Source organism: Callospermophilus lateralis, chromosome 10 (assembly GCF_048772815.1).
Source record: "Callospermophilus lateralis isolate mCalLat2 chromosome 10, mCalLat2.hap1, whole genome shotgun sequence".
Lineage (NCBI taxonomy): Eukaryota > Metazoa > Chordata > Mammalia > Rodentia > Sciuridae > Callospermophilus > Callospermophilus lateralis.
In genome coordinates, this window is record NC_135314.1 from 72,168,506 (window position 1) to 72,185,288 (window position 16,783).

The 16,783-nt window shown below is 33.3% G+C and overlaps 1 protein-coding gene across 3 annotated transcripts in view; it reads left to right on the forward strand.

Moving 5' to 3' along the window:
* The window catches only part of Cblb (Cbl proto-oncogene B), a 198,877-nt gene that overhangs the window by 171,532 nt on the left and 10,562 nt on the right, over nucleotides 1–16,783 (forward strand). For 2 of the 3 annotated variants that reach the window (XM_076867442.2, XM_076867441.2), the window contains exons 14-18: nucleotides 89–235; nucleotides 2,836–2,933; nucleotides 3,050–3,181; nucleotides 6,027–6,167; nucleotides 12,770–12,889. In XM_076867442.2, coding sequence (XP_076723557.1) covers nucleotides 89–235; nucleotides 2,836–2,933; nucleotides 3,050–3,181; nucleotides 6,027–6,167; nucleotides 12,770–12,889 — 638 coding nt within the window. The remainder of the gene's footprint in view (nucleotides 1–88; nucleotides 236–2,835; nucleotides 2,934–3,049; nucleotides 3,182–6,026; nucleotides 6,168–12,769; nucleotides 12,890–16,783) is intronic. The other variant, XM_076867443.2, reaches the window with a different exon arrangement.

The following is a 16,783-nucleotide window of genomic DNA, read 5'->3' on the forward strand; positions in this document are numbered from 1 at the left end:
GCTTCTTTGATTTGATATATCATATCAGACTTTCTGTTTCAAACATGTATTATGCTTAAACTAGGTTCATTTTTTTCCCCCTTGGTAGGTGTACTGGTCCTCTAGCAAATTCTCTTACAGAGAAAACAAGAGAACTAGGAGAGGAAGATGACGATGAATACAAGATTCCTTCATCCCATCCTGTTCCCCCAAATTCACAACCATCTCATTGTCATAATGTAAAACCTTCCATTCGGTAAGCATATGGGAAGCTTTGCATCATCTAAATTCTGCATAAGCATTATCATTTGTGGGGTTTATTTTTATATAGTTGAATCAGATATTTGGGGTTAAAAATTCCTGATTTCCTGCTCAAAGTTTCCTCTTTCTATATAGTATTTTTTGTATTGCTTTTAAGGAGAAAACTAAATGTAATGGAATGTTTTGTTGCCCTCTAAAAACTAATTAGATGTGGTTATATGTTATATATTATGATTAATTCATGCATTTTGAATAAGCTGTTTTAATATATGTTATCAGTTCCAAGCACATATATCATAAAAAAAATTAGCACTTAGAAACTAACTCTAAGGTGTTATACCAATCTTCCTTAGAATTTTTCTTCATGATGTGAAGATCAGTATGATTCATATTCGTTTCCCTTTACAATATACTACAACTTCTACTTACATCTTGTAGAAGTGAAAAAAAAACTAAAATTGTTTTACTTAACTGTTTTCATTTTTTAACCAAATTCTATTTTACCTTCCCTTTGATCAAATAAGAATATAAGCAATAGTGGTTTTGTTGTTTCTTCTTTCCATTGTTCATTATTCTTGCTATACTAGGAATATCCTAGGTATTTGAAGTAGCAGTCACTTTGAGAATTATCAGTAATGGGTGCTGTGAATAGAAATATCATTTATCTATAAGCATTATTTCACATGTATATAATTGAATCATTAAACTATAATCTAGTAATATTTCTGTACTTTATATCTAACTGACACATATAAGATAATCACTGATCCAATCTCATCTTCAAAATGACCTCTCTAAGCTCCCATTTCCTATGTGGACCATTTCTTAAACAGCTGGGCACACAGAATAGAGTTCAGATGCTGCTGGTATCTTCTGACTGACAGGGTGGGAGAGCAGTTGGACACTAGCCCTCTGGGCCATCATCACTTAGTGTGTCATTTCCTTTGAGGTCAAGCCAATCCTCTGAAAGCATGTATGAGTGGAGTATTTCCTTCTTTTCAGATGGAAAGACTTAGCAGTGTTTTAATGCCTTTCTTCAAATATCTCACTGAAATAGATAATGAAATAAAAGGGTAAGAGAAGCAAATCTTCATTAACCAAAGGTCTGTCTTAAGTGATGCTGGTTAGAATTATCAGCACTCTGCAGAATTATTAACCAGGCTTAGTAACACTCTGCATTCCAGGGCTTCATTTTTCAAAGCAAGAATCAGTGTACTTCTTGCTAATTGCTGGTGTTTAAGACAGTTGTTGAAAAAACAATAATCATTGAGAAGACAAAGAAATAGCTGGGAGGCAATTTGTTATATCAAAAGGACCAAGTGTCTGCTGATAGAGAAAAAAGTTATTCCTTCTCATCACATATAAATTGTCACAATTTTCAGTTCCTTTAGCTTTTACAAACGAGCAGTAATTTTTTAAAAACTGAAATAGGATAAACTTTTTTGTTCTTCTTGGGAGTCTTATTTTTTTTTCATTGCTGGAGTAGTGAGGAGTATAATTTTAAGATGTTAAATTTTAATTGTCACATCATAGTGGATGATATTTTGGTGGCAGGCCTCCCAAATCATGAAAATAAATTTGAATTATAACCATCATTACCATCTTTCTTTTGTTATAGAGAAGTAATAAATGCTGATAATTCCTAAACTTAATTGGAGTGAATTTTTTATCTAATTTCTTCTTGAAAGCTGTTAGATGAAGCCTCTTCTTATGTCCTCTCCAAAGCACTCTTTAAACTTAACACTTCCTCTCCCTCTGTGTTTCCCCCCTTTGGAACATCAGGAGAAGAAAATTGTCAATATATGGAAAAAATGAAACAGTAAATGAATAATTCAGTTCAGTTTCAGTAAAAATCCATCATTATTATGAAGATTCAATACATGATAACTATTTTTAAATGAACCATATCTGGCTCCTTAAAGAGAAGTGGCCACCAGAGAGAATAGAAATGAATTTCAGATGAAGCACTCTTGCAATATCTATTCAAATACCCACTATCTCCTCCATAATGTATGTACTTTTACTTTGCTCTAAGAATTCAGAGTAATTCAGTGGAAAGTAAAATGTAAACTTTGCTTTCTATAGCTCTTTGTTAGAAGATTGTTACATAGCTAGATGCTGAAGACAAAAGGCCCTCCTTCTCTTTTCACTGTTGTCTTCCCATGGCTCAGTTTTACCCATTGTGTTCTTAGTATGATTTCAAAAGTATCAATGCTAACCACAGACAATCTTTTGTAGTGATTATTAACTTTTACGTACACTCAGATTAAAATTACTTGCTGTGTACTCGACACTTAAGTCATTTTTCCACAGCATCAGAGAGCCAGAGCTGTGTTCACAACAGTAGTGAAGTAGTATTAGGCTTTAGGTCTTTGAATATACATTTGGAATTTTAATGGAATTACTGCAAGTTTATTAATTGCCCTTCTTTTGTGGGCTGTATATACCAACATTGATGCTTTTTCCAGAAAAGACAATATATTTAGTTTCAAACTTTATATGAACAGGAGTACTAGTTCCCTCTACCAGACCCCAGTGATTTTTAAAGGAACTCTGAAATCCTTATATACTTTTGTCCTCCTATCTCTGCTTTAGGTCTTGTGATAATGGCCATTGTATCCTGAATGGAACACATGGTACATCTTCAGAGGTGAAGAAATCAAACATTCCTGACTTAGGCATATATTTAAAGGGTATGTATAGAATACATTCTACTTTGCAATCTATACCTTAATAGTCAGAATTTAAAGGCAAAATTCCATTCCCTTACTGTACTGAAAATACATTAAGGTTTTGTGTTATCCTCTAGGAGATGTTTTTGAGTCAGCCTCTGATCCAGTGCCATTACCACCTGCCAGGCCTCCAACTCGGGACAATCCAAAGCATGGTTCTTCACTCAACAGGACGCCCTCTGATTATGATCTTCTCATCCCTCCATTAGGTTGAAACTTTAAAAAAATTTTAAACGACCCCTCCCACCTTTTCTCCCCATCTCTGCATTATTAGAATTCAGAGTTCAACCTAATGCAGACTCATTGGGTTGTGAACTAGCCTGAAATTAGCCTGAATGGGTTCTCTAGGTGATGGTAGCTCCCAAGTTCATGTGACCATTACTTCATTCAGATGAATAAAGTAATAGAATAGAAGATGATTTTAAGTTAAATTGTGAAATTCCAGGTGATAACATTTAAAATTTTTTTGTATGTGAATTTTCTATAATAATGTATCACTTTTGTAATCAGAGCAAAGCAATAAGTCTGGATTTTTTCAGAACTAGATCCTACTATGTAGTTTTTTTAAAACTTTAAAAAAAAAAAAAAAAGGAAAGAGATGAATAAGAGCTGGCCATGAACAGTGTTTTATCTTGAGGTCTTTCTCCTAAATACAAGCTAAAAACAAAAGAGCATTATTTGCCCTTTATATCCTTGTGTTCTAGTACTTTTAAGTGATGATTTGAAATGTTGATATTTTCTTCAAGTATACTTATCTTTATTTTAGTATGAAATGATCCAGTCCCACTTACACTAATAAAATTATGGAAAATTATGTATTTGTTTGTAGAAAACTAAGAATAAATCTGTTTTATTCTAACTATTACAACTACAACATAAGGAATTTTAATTTCTTTGTGTCAAATTATAAGGAAACACACTAGAGTGTATCTGTGTGAATATAGGTGGAGGTACACCAAGGTGTGTGTATGTTGAAATTAGCAGTAATTTCTTTAATTAGAGGGAGGAAGACTTTTCACCCTAATTTTAAGAGGATGACATTACAGATTCAAAATAACAAGTTTCACCATAACATAAAAAATAAGATTCTCTGAAATGACTGTTAGGCCACCAGAAATATGAAAGGAATCTTCTCTTTTCTCTGGAATGTCATTAAACAGTGTTTTGAAACAGTGGCAGTGTCTTTTATTCCTGTTCCCTCTGTAGTTCAGGGCTCCATTCTCACCCATAGTCATTACTAGAGCCTCCTAACTTTTTTACCTATATTTTTTTTTCTTCCTTCTACTTCTTCCTATACACTGTTTTTGACACTTGACCCCAGTCTTCATGACCTAGATCAGCACTGTCCAGTAGAACTTTCTGTGGAGATTTAAGGGGTCTATATATGAGCATGTTTGAGATTGTGTAACTGAATTTTGTTAATTTAAAATTAAATAGCCATATGAGGACAATTACTGCCTTATTAGAGAACGCCTCCCTCTAGCTTTGTTGGGCTTTTCATTCTTTGTTCCTATTATTCACTCTGCCTAGAAGACCCCATCTTTGAATTTCATGAATAAATGTTTTTGAGCCCTCTGATATTGCATGTTTCCTGTTCCTCCGCACTTCACTGAGTGCCACTAGTCTACATTTTTCTCTCCTCTCTTCTAGTACATATATCTCTCTTACGGGACAAACCATTTTTACCTGTGAATCATGCCATTTTGAACATTTTTTACCTCCTTTTGGGGAATCTAAATTCCTTGAGACAAGAGGCTTATACTTTTAATCTTCATATCACTCAGTTTGCCTAGTATGATATGTTATATTTAGTAGCTGAAAAAGAATTTGAATATGATGGTGTCACTGATAAAGATTGCAATAACAATGCTGTCTCTCCCATACCTTTAAATAAATTTATTTATTTGGTACTAGGGATTGAGCCCAGGTACGCTTAACCACTAAGCCACATTTCTAGTCCTTTCTATTTCTTTATTTTGCTTAAGGCCTCACTCAGTTGCTGAGGCTGGCTTTGAACTTGTGATTCTTCTGCCTCAGCCACCCAAGTTGCTGGCATGTGCCACTGTGCCCATTTTTGATGATCTAAGAAAATATTCTGAATAATTTTTCAAGGCAGACTCAGTGAATGGTAAAACTTTTTAAAGAAATGTCTTTATGTTTAAGTCATTCAACATAAATACCTATGAATTTTATTATTGGAAGCTGTATGTATATCTATGTACCCTATCTTAGAAAGTATTTGAGGTAGCTTTAGAAACACTATATAGTACAATTCAATTTTCTTGAAGAGTCAAAATAAGGGAAAATATAAGTAGAGTAGTAAGGTGTGATAGGGAAAAATAAGTAGAAATAAAACCACATTGTAATATACTATACTTCTTAAAACTGACAACTAAAAAAGATGTAAGTAATCCTTCAGACCTTAAAAGGGAGATCCATATTTAACTGTTCTTTAGAGATTGCTATCTCTAAAGATAAATTAAAAATTTAAATTAAAAAGTTAAATTAAAAATATTATGATTCTCTCTTCTAGCTGCATTTTCTGTATATTACGGCAGTTAATCAAATTTTGGAATATTAGTTGAAATTAGTTAAAATCCATTGAAACAAAGTTTATGAAATAATCTAATCTGTGGCATTAAATTTTATGTGCATGGTATGATTTTCTAATTAAAGGTTGTAAATTGTTTTTGTTGCATAGAATTGTTTTGATGGTGTGATTGATAATAATTTTTAGTTCCAAGTTCTACTTTCCTAACACTACAAAGCTTACAAAATAATCATGAGCTGTTTTATAACCTACAGTATTGCTTGTAATAGAAAGACCTGGGAGGTTGGAAAAGTTTGCATGGTTGTATTTGAATGTGTGTATCTGTTTCCAAACACTCCCACAAAATAATTAGATCCCATTATCAAAGTCGGTGAACTGCTGGATAAACCTTGCAAGTGAAGTTCTTTATAAACAGCAAGAGAAAATCAATCTTTGCTTTTGCTTGACACTGTGTTTTGATTAATGAAGTTCTGCTGTTGATATTGACCTTTCTTCAAATGCAGGTGAAGATGCTTTTGATGCCCTCCCCCCATCCCTCCCACCTCCTCCACCTCCTGCGAGGCATAGTCTCATTGAGCATTCAAAACCTCCTGGTTCCAGTAGCCGGCCATCCTCAGGACAGGACCTTTTTCTTCTTCCTTCAGGTAAGAGGGAAAAAAGCCAAAGAAAACTTCTCACTTAAAGCAAAAATATTTCTAAGATCATACTATCAAATACATATTGTTATTGATTCCTAAGTGTCTACTACCCAAGCAGAAAAACTCCTTGGTGGTAAAAGTAGCAATGGAATGGTTTTATCAGTTGATTCAATGCCAAAAAAAAAAAAAGTACAAAGATGGGAAGAACAACAAGGTATCATAGAATTTAGAAATAGTGCTATAGAGTTCATCCAATACAAATAATACCTTTATTTATGTGGGGGTTACAAAAGACATGGCATGGTGGCATATGCCTGTATTTCCAGCAACTTGGAATGCTGAGGCAAGAGAATTGCAAGTTTGAGACCAGCCTCGGAAACTTTTTGAGACCCTGTCTCAAAATAAAAAATAAAAAGAACTGGGGAGATAATTCAGTGGTAAAGTACCCTTGGGTTCAATCCCCAGTACCAAACAAAAAACAAAACAACAACAAAAAAACATTAGAATGACTTAGTGATTCAGCTCATGTTCAGGGGCTGAAAATTTAAGTTCTGCCTATTCCCAGCATAATGCTTTTTCCCCCTTAGGAGTTTTAAAATTTTACAAGATATTCCTTAATGTGATGATTTTATTCAAAACATAAGAATTAGATAGATCATGGAAAGTTTTTAAAAAGTTCTCAGTTTATTCTTTGGTTACTCTTGTATACCTCAATGGGAAAGTGGTTTATTTTTCCAGAATAATTCGGTTTAATTTTTCATTAGTAAATATTGAGTCATCCACTGTGATAGATGCCTCCTGTCCTCGTAGAGCTTATAGATTCAGTGGATGCTCCTAAAAAGCAAGTGTCCTAACCACTCTGGTCCAAGCAGAAAATGTGGATGACTGGTTAGTCATTTACTCCTGTAGTTAAGAAAAACACTGAAACATGTTGCTGCTTTTTTTCAGTTATTCAAATCTTTTTTTTTAATATATGAACTTTATAATTATTTTTTAAATTGTCATTCTAAATCTTAGTTAAGCATTCATGTAACTAAGTTAGTTCTGCATAATCTGGCTAGGTTCCTACAACATAACCAATCACCTTTTCTGGATGTGACTTAAGTCCCAGTGAATGAAGTTCAATGTGGTTTCTTTTAATGTAAAGCTTTCCAGAAACTAGAAAAGAACATTTTACATTATTTAGTAAAACGTACTTTTTCCTGTATTAGAAGAATTGTTAAATATTTTAATTCTTTGTTCTAATTACAATGTTCATTGTCATTTGTATAAAATCTTCATAAACCACATTTCAAGATTAATCACTAAAATAAATTAGTACTTCAGCCAGGCATGGTGGCAACTTGGGAGGCTAAAGGAAGAAGATTACAAGTTCAAAACCAGCTTTAGCAGCTTAACGAGGCCGTAGGCAATTTAACAAGTCCCTGCCTCAAAATAAAAAGGATTGGGGATGTGGCTCAGTGGTTAAGTGCCCCTGGATTCAATCCCTGGTACCAAAGTATTATTTAAAAATAAATAAATAAGTACACAAAGTACTTCAAATTGAAAATATCACCTGTATTTAATAAAATGAGAGTTACATAAATCATTTGTATATGTGCCTGTTTTGCTTTTGCTCGGCTGTCTGAAAGCTCAGCAGCAGCTGTGCCTAACACAGCTTGAGGCTCACATGGGGATAAGGTGATGGTATCACTTGAGCCTTTCAATATTCTTGTCCCCATCTTTTTTGGAAGTATTCTGAATCTATTCCCAAGAATACTAACATATCCTGATATTCGTAATTCTCAGAAAAATATTGAATTTTTTTTTCCTTTTTCAACCTTTTATATCATTAACATTACAGATTTTTTGTCTATACTGTATCTTTCATGAACTCCATGGTGATGGTGATTTTTATTCAATATAAAGCCACATGTATCAATTCTCCTTTTCCAAGGGGATTTTTTGTTATTTTACACAGAATCACAGAACATAAATGTTTCTTTTGGCTAATAAACATTTGAATGTTTTTCAAAATATTTAAGGAATTGTACTAACAAAAAAAAAGTGGGAAGGTCGACAAAGGTGTTATTGCCAATCTTTAACCCTAGGTAAATTTTACTGCTATCATTTTCACTGCTCAATCTATGTAGTCATGGTTCAGTATAAAGATAAATGGTTTTTAAGAATTACTGAGATTTGGTTTCCTTGAGAAAATAGTTTTCCCTAATTAAAGGCATGGGATGGTTGCCTTAGAAAAAGAGGTTGGGTTTTCTTGTGATACGTTAAACTCCTAACCAAGCTCACTTCCTTGTTCAGCATGCCCTGCACGGTGGACTTGAGTCCAGCTTTCCAGCCTTATCTAGAGTTTGCAATTCTCAGATTCCAGTTGTTTCTCCAGTGGCACCTCATGGCTCCCTCAGGATCAGGGAGGGGAAGCCACACAGGGGAGTGACTCTGGTTCTTCTTTTATCTGTTTTCTATTTTAGACATACAAGATTTCTTTTGGCAAAGTAGTAATGCCCCCCTGCTGTATATGAGCCATCTATTCTGGACAGGCCAGTCATACCTTAACAAAGCCTAGAGTCTCCAACAAAAGCCTCACAATGTTCTGTATTCAAACCCCAGGCTCCTGCTAGAATGTATGTACTTTCTTCTGTATGATTGAAAAGTATTCCTTTGTGCTGGTAGGTTGGAATAGGTGCCCCTCCTGCCACTTTATGCCAGAGCCCTGTGCTTGAGGAGTAAGACAAGGCCAGTTGTTAAGTCTTGCTCATACCCTTTACCCAGTGTTTGTGCAGTGTGCAAAGTATACAATATATTCAGAAGGCCTTATACCCCTCTCTTTTACTTTCTCCTCTGGAATCTTTTTGGAAGTCCTTTATTTAGTCTTTTTTAAGTCACAATTTAACTCTAAAAGCAAGCAAAATTGATTTTATTGAAGGTTTTGTTTTTCTATTTGGACTCAAATGTAGTTACATAGGTAAAATACAAAAAACAATTGGATCATTAGCAATAGTTACTGAAAGGATCTGGGGGTATTGTTAACTATAACTTTTATGAAGCACTATTATATGTAGCTGCCCAGGGAACTCATGGCATTTGGGGTTTGCACTGACAGAATTCAAGTCAGAGGAGCAGATCTTCATGGCATTCACCCTATGTGGAGACCACTGCATTCAGATGTTGGCAGGTTAAAGGAATAGAAGGGCGAAATCTCAGACCATGGTTTCCAGATCAGCAGCATCTGCATCTCCTGGGAAATTGCTTTAAAATGAAAATTTAGGACTTTTACTAAATCAGAAACTCTGGGAATAATACCCAGCGATATGTGTTTTCACAAGCCCTTTGGCATTTTCTGATGCAGGCTCATGTTTTAGAAACACTGTGCTAGGGAATTTCCAAAGAACTGCCATCAGAACCACAAAGGAAATTCATACCACCCCAGGAAACTATAGTGCCTTGAAGAAACTAAGGCTGTTTAACCCAGACCTTGAGTATGTATTAGAATTGTCTGCAATTACAGTATCTGTTAAAGAAGGATTATGTTTCTTTCATTTCACCTCACAAGTAAGAAGTGTTGACAATGAAATTTTCATTCATCATAAGAAAAAGTCTTCTAAATTATCCAGAATTATGATAGCTCAGGGGCTGTGGTTTCACAATCAATAGAGGATTTCAGTGGCCAGATCACTACATTTTGGAGATTTTATGAACATGAGATGAAGAGTGAGGGCAGCAAGAGGACGAACTTTGTTTTAACTAAATGGTTCTTCAGGTTCCTCCCAATAATTAGATTCTACATTGGTTATATTCTTTCAAAATTTGGGAGTTAACTGATAAATCTTCCAGATTATGGACAGGCACAAAGGGAATGTTCTGTTGTTTTAACTGTTCAGTTTTATTTGGTTCTTTTTCTACTCTTCAGTAAATATTTGGAAGTGTTTCAGATAGGAAAAAAAAAAAATTAAAAGTTTCATCCTGTATTCTCTCAAAGAATCATTGATAGGTTTTCTTCCATTTTTATTTTTTGTTTTGGCCCATGCATATGTAAGTTCATATTTATATCAAATTTATTTCATAGTATATTCTACTTATAAACTTCTTAATGTTATGAGCATCATTAATGTTGTTAAATATTCTTACACAACATAATTTTGATTCATGCACACTCTTTCCTTAGTTACCAAACCTTTTTCTCCCATTTTTTCTTTAGTTTTTTTTTATAATCTCCAAATATTAAGTTTTCAATTTTTTATTACCATGCTATAAAAATCACAAGCAGAAGAACTTTACTTTTTACAATAGATTGATAAATGAATACATACAATGAGAATCAAACACTTATTATCATATAAACAATACATTGGCTATGGTACTTTTAATTTGTATGTTTTAATCCTAAATTTGAAATATTAAACATGACTTTAGTTACTTTTTGAAGAATTTGTTTTGGAAAAGCTTTATTGCTTTTCACAATGTCCTTATCAGAGCACAGTTAGTAGCTGTTAGACTGTGTCGTGATTGTGGTGTATATAGTGTCCTTCCACTTGAAGCCTGAATGCTTCCAGCTTTGTAACCTCCCACAGGAGCCCTATTTACCCTGTACCTAACCAACAGCAAGCTTGGTGTGAAGCAAGACAGAACAGAGTGGTGATTCAGAATTGAATCATAAGTATTTTTGCTATTTATGGTAACTTTTTTTGCATCTAGTTCCTTTTTAAGTAAAATTAATAGAGCAGCATAGTGTAGCTATGTTTTAATCATCTATTTGTGGTGCTGAATTATATCCAGATTTTACTTACTAGTCTCAGATAACTAAAAATAATATAAGTCCATCATATGTAACATAAAATTGTATCAGATAAAATTATAAACTACCCGTAAGGAAATAAGCAGTTGTATGTACTGTAAAATATAATCTTTCCTCTGACTTATGTTTTATCAGCAGCATTCAGAGTGTACAAGAACTTAAAGTACATGTTATTGACTATTTAAATCTAAAAATTTGGGATATTTCCAAATTTATTCAGAAACCCCATGTTTGGGTTTCTATAACAACCAGAATATCAACATTTATCACATGGATTTCAATTCATCTTCTCATTCCTTCCTAAAATGTTTTGGCAGAATTAGTGAGGCTGAACCACTGACTCAATATTGAAAGCTCAAAATCTGGAAATTATTTTAATCTTGAAATCAATGAAAGCAAGCAAAGTAACCTTCTTAAAGTCAAAAAATGTTCCCAGCAAAGCCAGTGATAATTTTTTATTCCAAAAAGGGTTTTAATAAATTAATGGCTTTGAATCCTGACTTACATTGTCTAGTCACAACTTACTATACAGATAGCTGATCTAAGCATGTATTTTCTTTTTGAATAGTCATATTTCTATATATTATTAATTTCAAACTCAAAGTTAACAAAATAAAATTTACTCTTAATATTTACAATTTTGTTTTATGTTAGCAATTCAAGTTTTACTGTTTGACTTATGAAACTCCAAATCTGTGTGGATTTATTTTTTGTAATTAAAGGAAAATATTAAGACAACTATTTGCCAAGTAGATGCTCTCCGAGTTAGGGGATATAATTTAACCAGTATGCATAAGACAGGATCCCTGCCCTCAGAGGAACCTGTGGTCCCTTTGGAGATACTGCCAACAGAAAAAGATAATGTAAGAGGAATCTGATTTGTATGTGGTAGCCAGGTATATTATTAGTGAGCCAAAGATTACAGAGATAATGTTCATCTACTGGAAAAAGTAGTCAGTTCTAAGGATCAAAGTCCATATAAAACTAAATTTATATTTTTAATGATTTAATATAACAATACTGAAAAATCTCTTTCTCCCTTTCATTTCAACTACTAAATGTAGTCAGAAGGAATAATAATAATTTTTACAGAATCTACAATTTATATTTTTCACAATTTAGATGCCCTGTCTCTGATTGTCAGTGTGTTTTTTTTAATTAAAAAAAAGCAAATCTTAATGCATATTTAACAATGTTATCAATGGCATATTGTTTTTTTCATAATTGGACTTACTGTTCAGTGAACCAACTAACAATACTGATTTTGAGCGTAGGATGTCCAATATAGCATTGTTAATAAAAAGCACCTGATATGTACAGAAGAGTTACATACATGAATTCATTTAATCCCCACAGATCTCAAATTTCATGTCAGTTTTATAGATTTTGTCTACCTAATGCTTAGAGAGATTAAGTGATTTGAAAATATTGTTAAAGGCAATTTTATAACCCAATTTTCTTCCACTTGTTCTTTTGAACAACTTCCTTTCATTGTAAAGGACAGATTGGGATAGAAATTAAAAGTCAGAAGCAGTTTGCATCATCAACAGTTTTACAATTAACTAATAGATCTGCAAAGTGTAAAAAAAAAATTTTGATCCTTTATTATCCAGAAATAAATGGGATGAAATATTTCAGCAAGTGATATATAAAGTAGAAAATATGCAGGCAGAGTAGAAAATGGTTACTATTAGTCATGGGATTAGTTTTCTGATTTTTTTTTAATAAGCTGTAGTCTTTATACGAATTTTCTGGTTATTTTTCTTCAGCCAGTTGATAGAGATCATCCTTCTAATTTCAAAATTATCTTTCTAAGATCCCTTTTTGGATCCAGCAAGTGGCCAAGTTCCTTTGCCTCCCGCAAGGAGATTACCAGGAGAAACTGTCAAATCCAACAGAACATCACAGGACTATGATCAGCTTCCTTCATCTTCAGGTGGGTTGGCTAATAATTGTAATAACAGTATACCTTAAGTTTATATGGTGCTTTTTGCTTTTCAAAGTGCCTTTTTCTTTTCTTTATATAATTTAATGAGCACTGCCTGTCCAAAAAAGTATTTTATTCTTATCACCTTTGCGTTTTGTTTATAAAGCTTGCATTATGAAAGGAATGCTCACAGAACAGCCTCAGGGAAAAGAAAAAATCAGACTTAATATCGTCTTTGATCACTCAGTAAAGCCACTTTCTTCAATTCAAGATTCATTCATTCTTTTAACTTTTGTTTTGCCTTATCAGATCAGGGAAGTGGGGAAAATCTCTTTGTACATTGAAATACCATGTTCTCTCATTTATCCATTAAGGCAGAATTCTCTTTAGAATTAATACTAGCACCAAGCAGTATTATTCTATAAGCTGTTAGTTCTCATAGTTTGTTTTATAGCTCCTGTGCAGTGTTCCACTGCTAACCATGAAGTCCCAGTATATTCCATTTTGGAGAATACAGATTATACTCATACCATCAGTAACAAAGCCCTGCTGCTTTCACTCCTAGGAGGCCTTCCCTGTATATTGTATCCCAGTAGCACCCCCATATTCTGTAGTTGCTCTGTTTCCCCTTTTGCTTCATAGTACCTGTCACTACCTGAAGTTGCATTATTCTTTCTGTGCTTGCCTATTGTTTATCTTCTCTGCTAAAGTACATTTCGAAGATAGGCATGTTATTTGGTCTGTTGCTTGCCTTAGCTGGAGCTACTGTACCTGAATACTGTAGATGAAGGTAGCTTAAACATCAAACTTATTTCTCACATTTCTGGAGACTGGGAAGTCCAAAATCAAGGTACTGGTGTTTGGGGTCTGGAAAGGGCTTTCTTCCTTATATACGTGATCATCTTTTCCCTGTATCCTTGCAACAGCAAAGGAATGCTCTGGGGTCTCTTATGGGAACATTAATTCCTTGCAGGGAGGCTCCACCTTTATTACATAATCACCATAAAGACTTCCATGGACATGAACATTCAGTCCATAGCACTGCTGTAGCCCCAGATATCCAGAAGCATTCCTAGCACATGTTTCTTGGGTGGATAGATAGGTGATGGGTAGATAACTGAAGGACGAATGGATGGATGGATGGATGGGTACGTATATGAGTGGGTAGATGATCATACATGAGGTATGCAGAATTCCCTCTATAGTTTTCCAAGTTTTAACTTTTGCATATAATTCAGGATAACATAGAAAATGTTACTAACCTTTCATGTTCTCTTACCAGTTTATTTTACTTTCTCAGGTTTCAGGTATATCCATGCGAGGCCTATAGTTCTATTCAAAATGATAGATTTGATAATAAGTCATTAAAATCAAAGAGATGATATCATATAAAAGAAAAAGCAAATCCTTTAAGGAAATAACATTAAGATACAATTTTGAGAAAACTATCACGACTGATTTAAAATGACATTTTCACCACCACCAACTCTGGATTGAAAAAAACATACTCAAGTTATGGAAAGAATTGTGGCCACACTGTTATTTTCACAGTTACTTTACTGTTTTCTTTATATTATATGAGTGTTGTGGAGCCCAGAAAAACAGCACTCTCATGTATGATTTCCAGGGATACAAAACCCAATTAGCATTACACTAAGAATTTCAGGAAGAACTTTTGAGTGACAAAAACCTTGCTGAAATATCCCCACATAGCCATTTAGAAGAAGCCTTATCTAGTTTTTGCCTAAGCAATAAAAATAGTACTGATGGTTACTCTGAGGGCCTCATATAGCTATAACAACAAATATTTCAACCTGCTCTATAAACTGTCTTTACAAACACAAAAGAAAATAAAAAAAACTTGATTTCCAACTTGTGTTTGCACACACATGCAGCTCACTGGGCTATCTGGTGTCCACTGATACATTTCACACAAGCAAAGAGCTTGTGCTGGCTCTCTGAATTTCCATTCACAACCTGAGACTGGATGAGAGGATGCTATGTGCTTTCAGGATTCCAGTTGCCTTACTTTGTAGTAACTAATCTGTTTTTACCAAAGTCTCTTTAAAATGAGAATTCTGGTGTGATTGTTGCACTTTATAAATTCAATTTCGATTATCTTTTATAGATAGCTAAATAATTCATAATAACTTATTTTTGGATATGTTTCTGTGAAGAATATTTCTCAAGAATTCCAAAATAGAGTTTCATTAATATAAAAATATCTTTGTCTTATCTAAATATAATGTGTGCACAAACATGCATGTCTATATGTACAAAAGAGCCTTCCAAATGTTTTATTCTTCCCAGAGAAAATATTTTATAATTTTCTTCAAGATTTTTAAAGTAAACTATTTATATTTAATCACATAAATCTTATTCTGATTATGTTTATGATATATTTAACTAACCAGTATTAAATTCACATATAATATAATATATATGGGGCAAATTTTTTGCTACTTTTACATGGTTATATTATTCACATATAGCTGTATCTATAATATCTCTGTTAAACTTTTTACAGAATGTTTAGTTTGCCTTTTTCTTATAATTATATTTTGCTAGGGTTTGAATTCTTTAAAAAATCTATAGTTCTTGTGCTGAACTGCAAAATTAACCTTGACAATTTTTCATAACATTAGTATTTACAAGGAAGCTCAATGTTTCACTTGAAAATGATGTTAGAATTTTATGCAAAATGTATTAATTATGTTTGTAACCAGTGAAATATCTCATTGACAAATATATCTCATAAGAGATCTCATTATAAAAGGAATTAATTTTAATACTTTATTTCCTTTACTAGATTAAAAGAAAACTGAAGGATGTAATGTAAATTTTATATTACCCAATATTTTGTAGTCATCTTTGCAAAAATCTCAACTGGAAATCATGGCTTCACTTCACACAGGGGATAGAACTGTACAGTGATTTCAAAACTTGGATTCTGGTCATTTTCAAATGACCTTAGAAAAGCCTACGTGCTTCCAATACTTTCAACATTAGCAAAATCTGTCACTGTGAGCAGCTCAGATCTATAAAACTAACAGAGGGGATCTGAGTCTATTTCATTTTGGTGGTCGTTTTATGAATTATAAAAGTAGTACATGTACATTGGGACATAAAATGGAATTACAAAAAAATCAGTAGGAAAAAGTAGTCACTTATAACCCTATCATCAATAAGCAGCATTATTTCTATTTTGGAGCACTCTTTTCTAATGTTCTGTTCATGCACATTTTTACATAGTTAAGATCATACTCGATATGGCAATTCTATCTCAATTACATTTAACATAGTATCATAAATATCTTACCACATCATTAATTTTTTAATAAATGTCATTTAAATTATTGTATGATAGTTTATCATTTTTATGTGCTGTCAAACACTACTGTAGTATTTTAAAAGTCTAACAGAAACCCTAACTTTTTATGGAAGAGAGCTTAAGACATTAAAGACCTTGGCTTTTGTCTAGAAATACAGAAACTGGGTTGATAGCCATGGCTAAACAGGACTTAGTATAACAAGTAGAAAATGAAAAATGTAATTAGTCAATATAGTAGCATTTGCTTCTTAGACACATCTTTCAAAATATGGGGACAGGGCAAAGTTTAGATAATGAAGGAAGAAATAACACCACTGAAGTAGAAGTTCCATTGACTCCTATCTGTAGATTATGTAGATACCCACAAGTGGGACTGACTTTTTTTTTTTACACTACAGTCTGCGTAACAGGAATATGTGGAAATTTGTTTTTCCTGATTATTCCCTGCCCCCATAACAAATAAAGTTCAATGCCACTGACATGCTTGATCTCCATGTGCTATGGATTCTTTGGAGAGTCACACACCATTTTAGCACCTGTGATTGTTTTTTGTTAATCCTAAAAGAACCAAT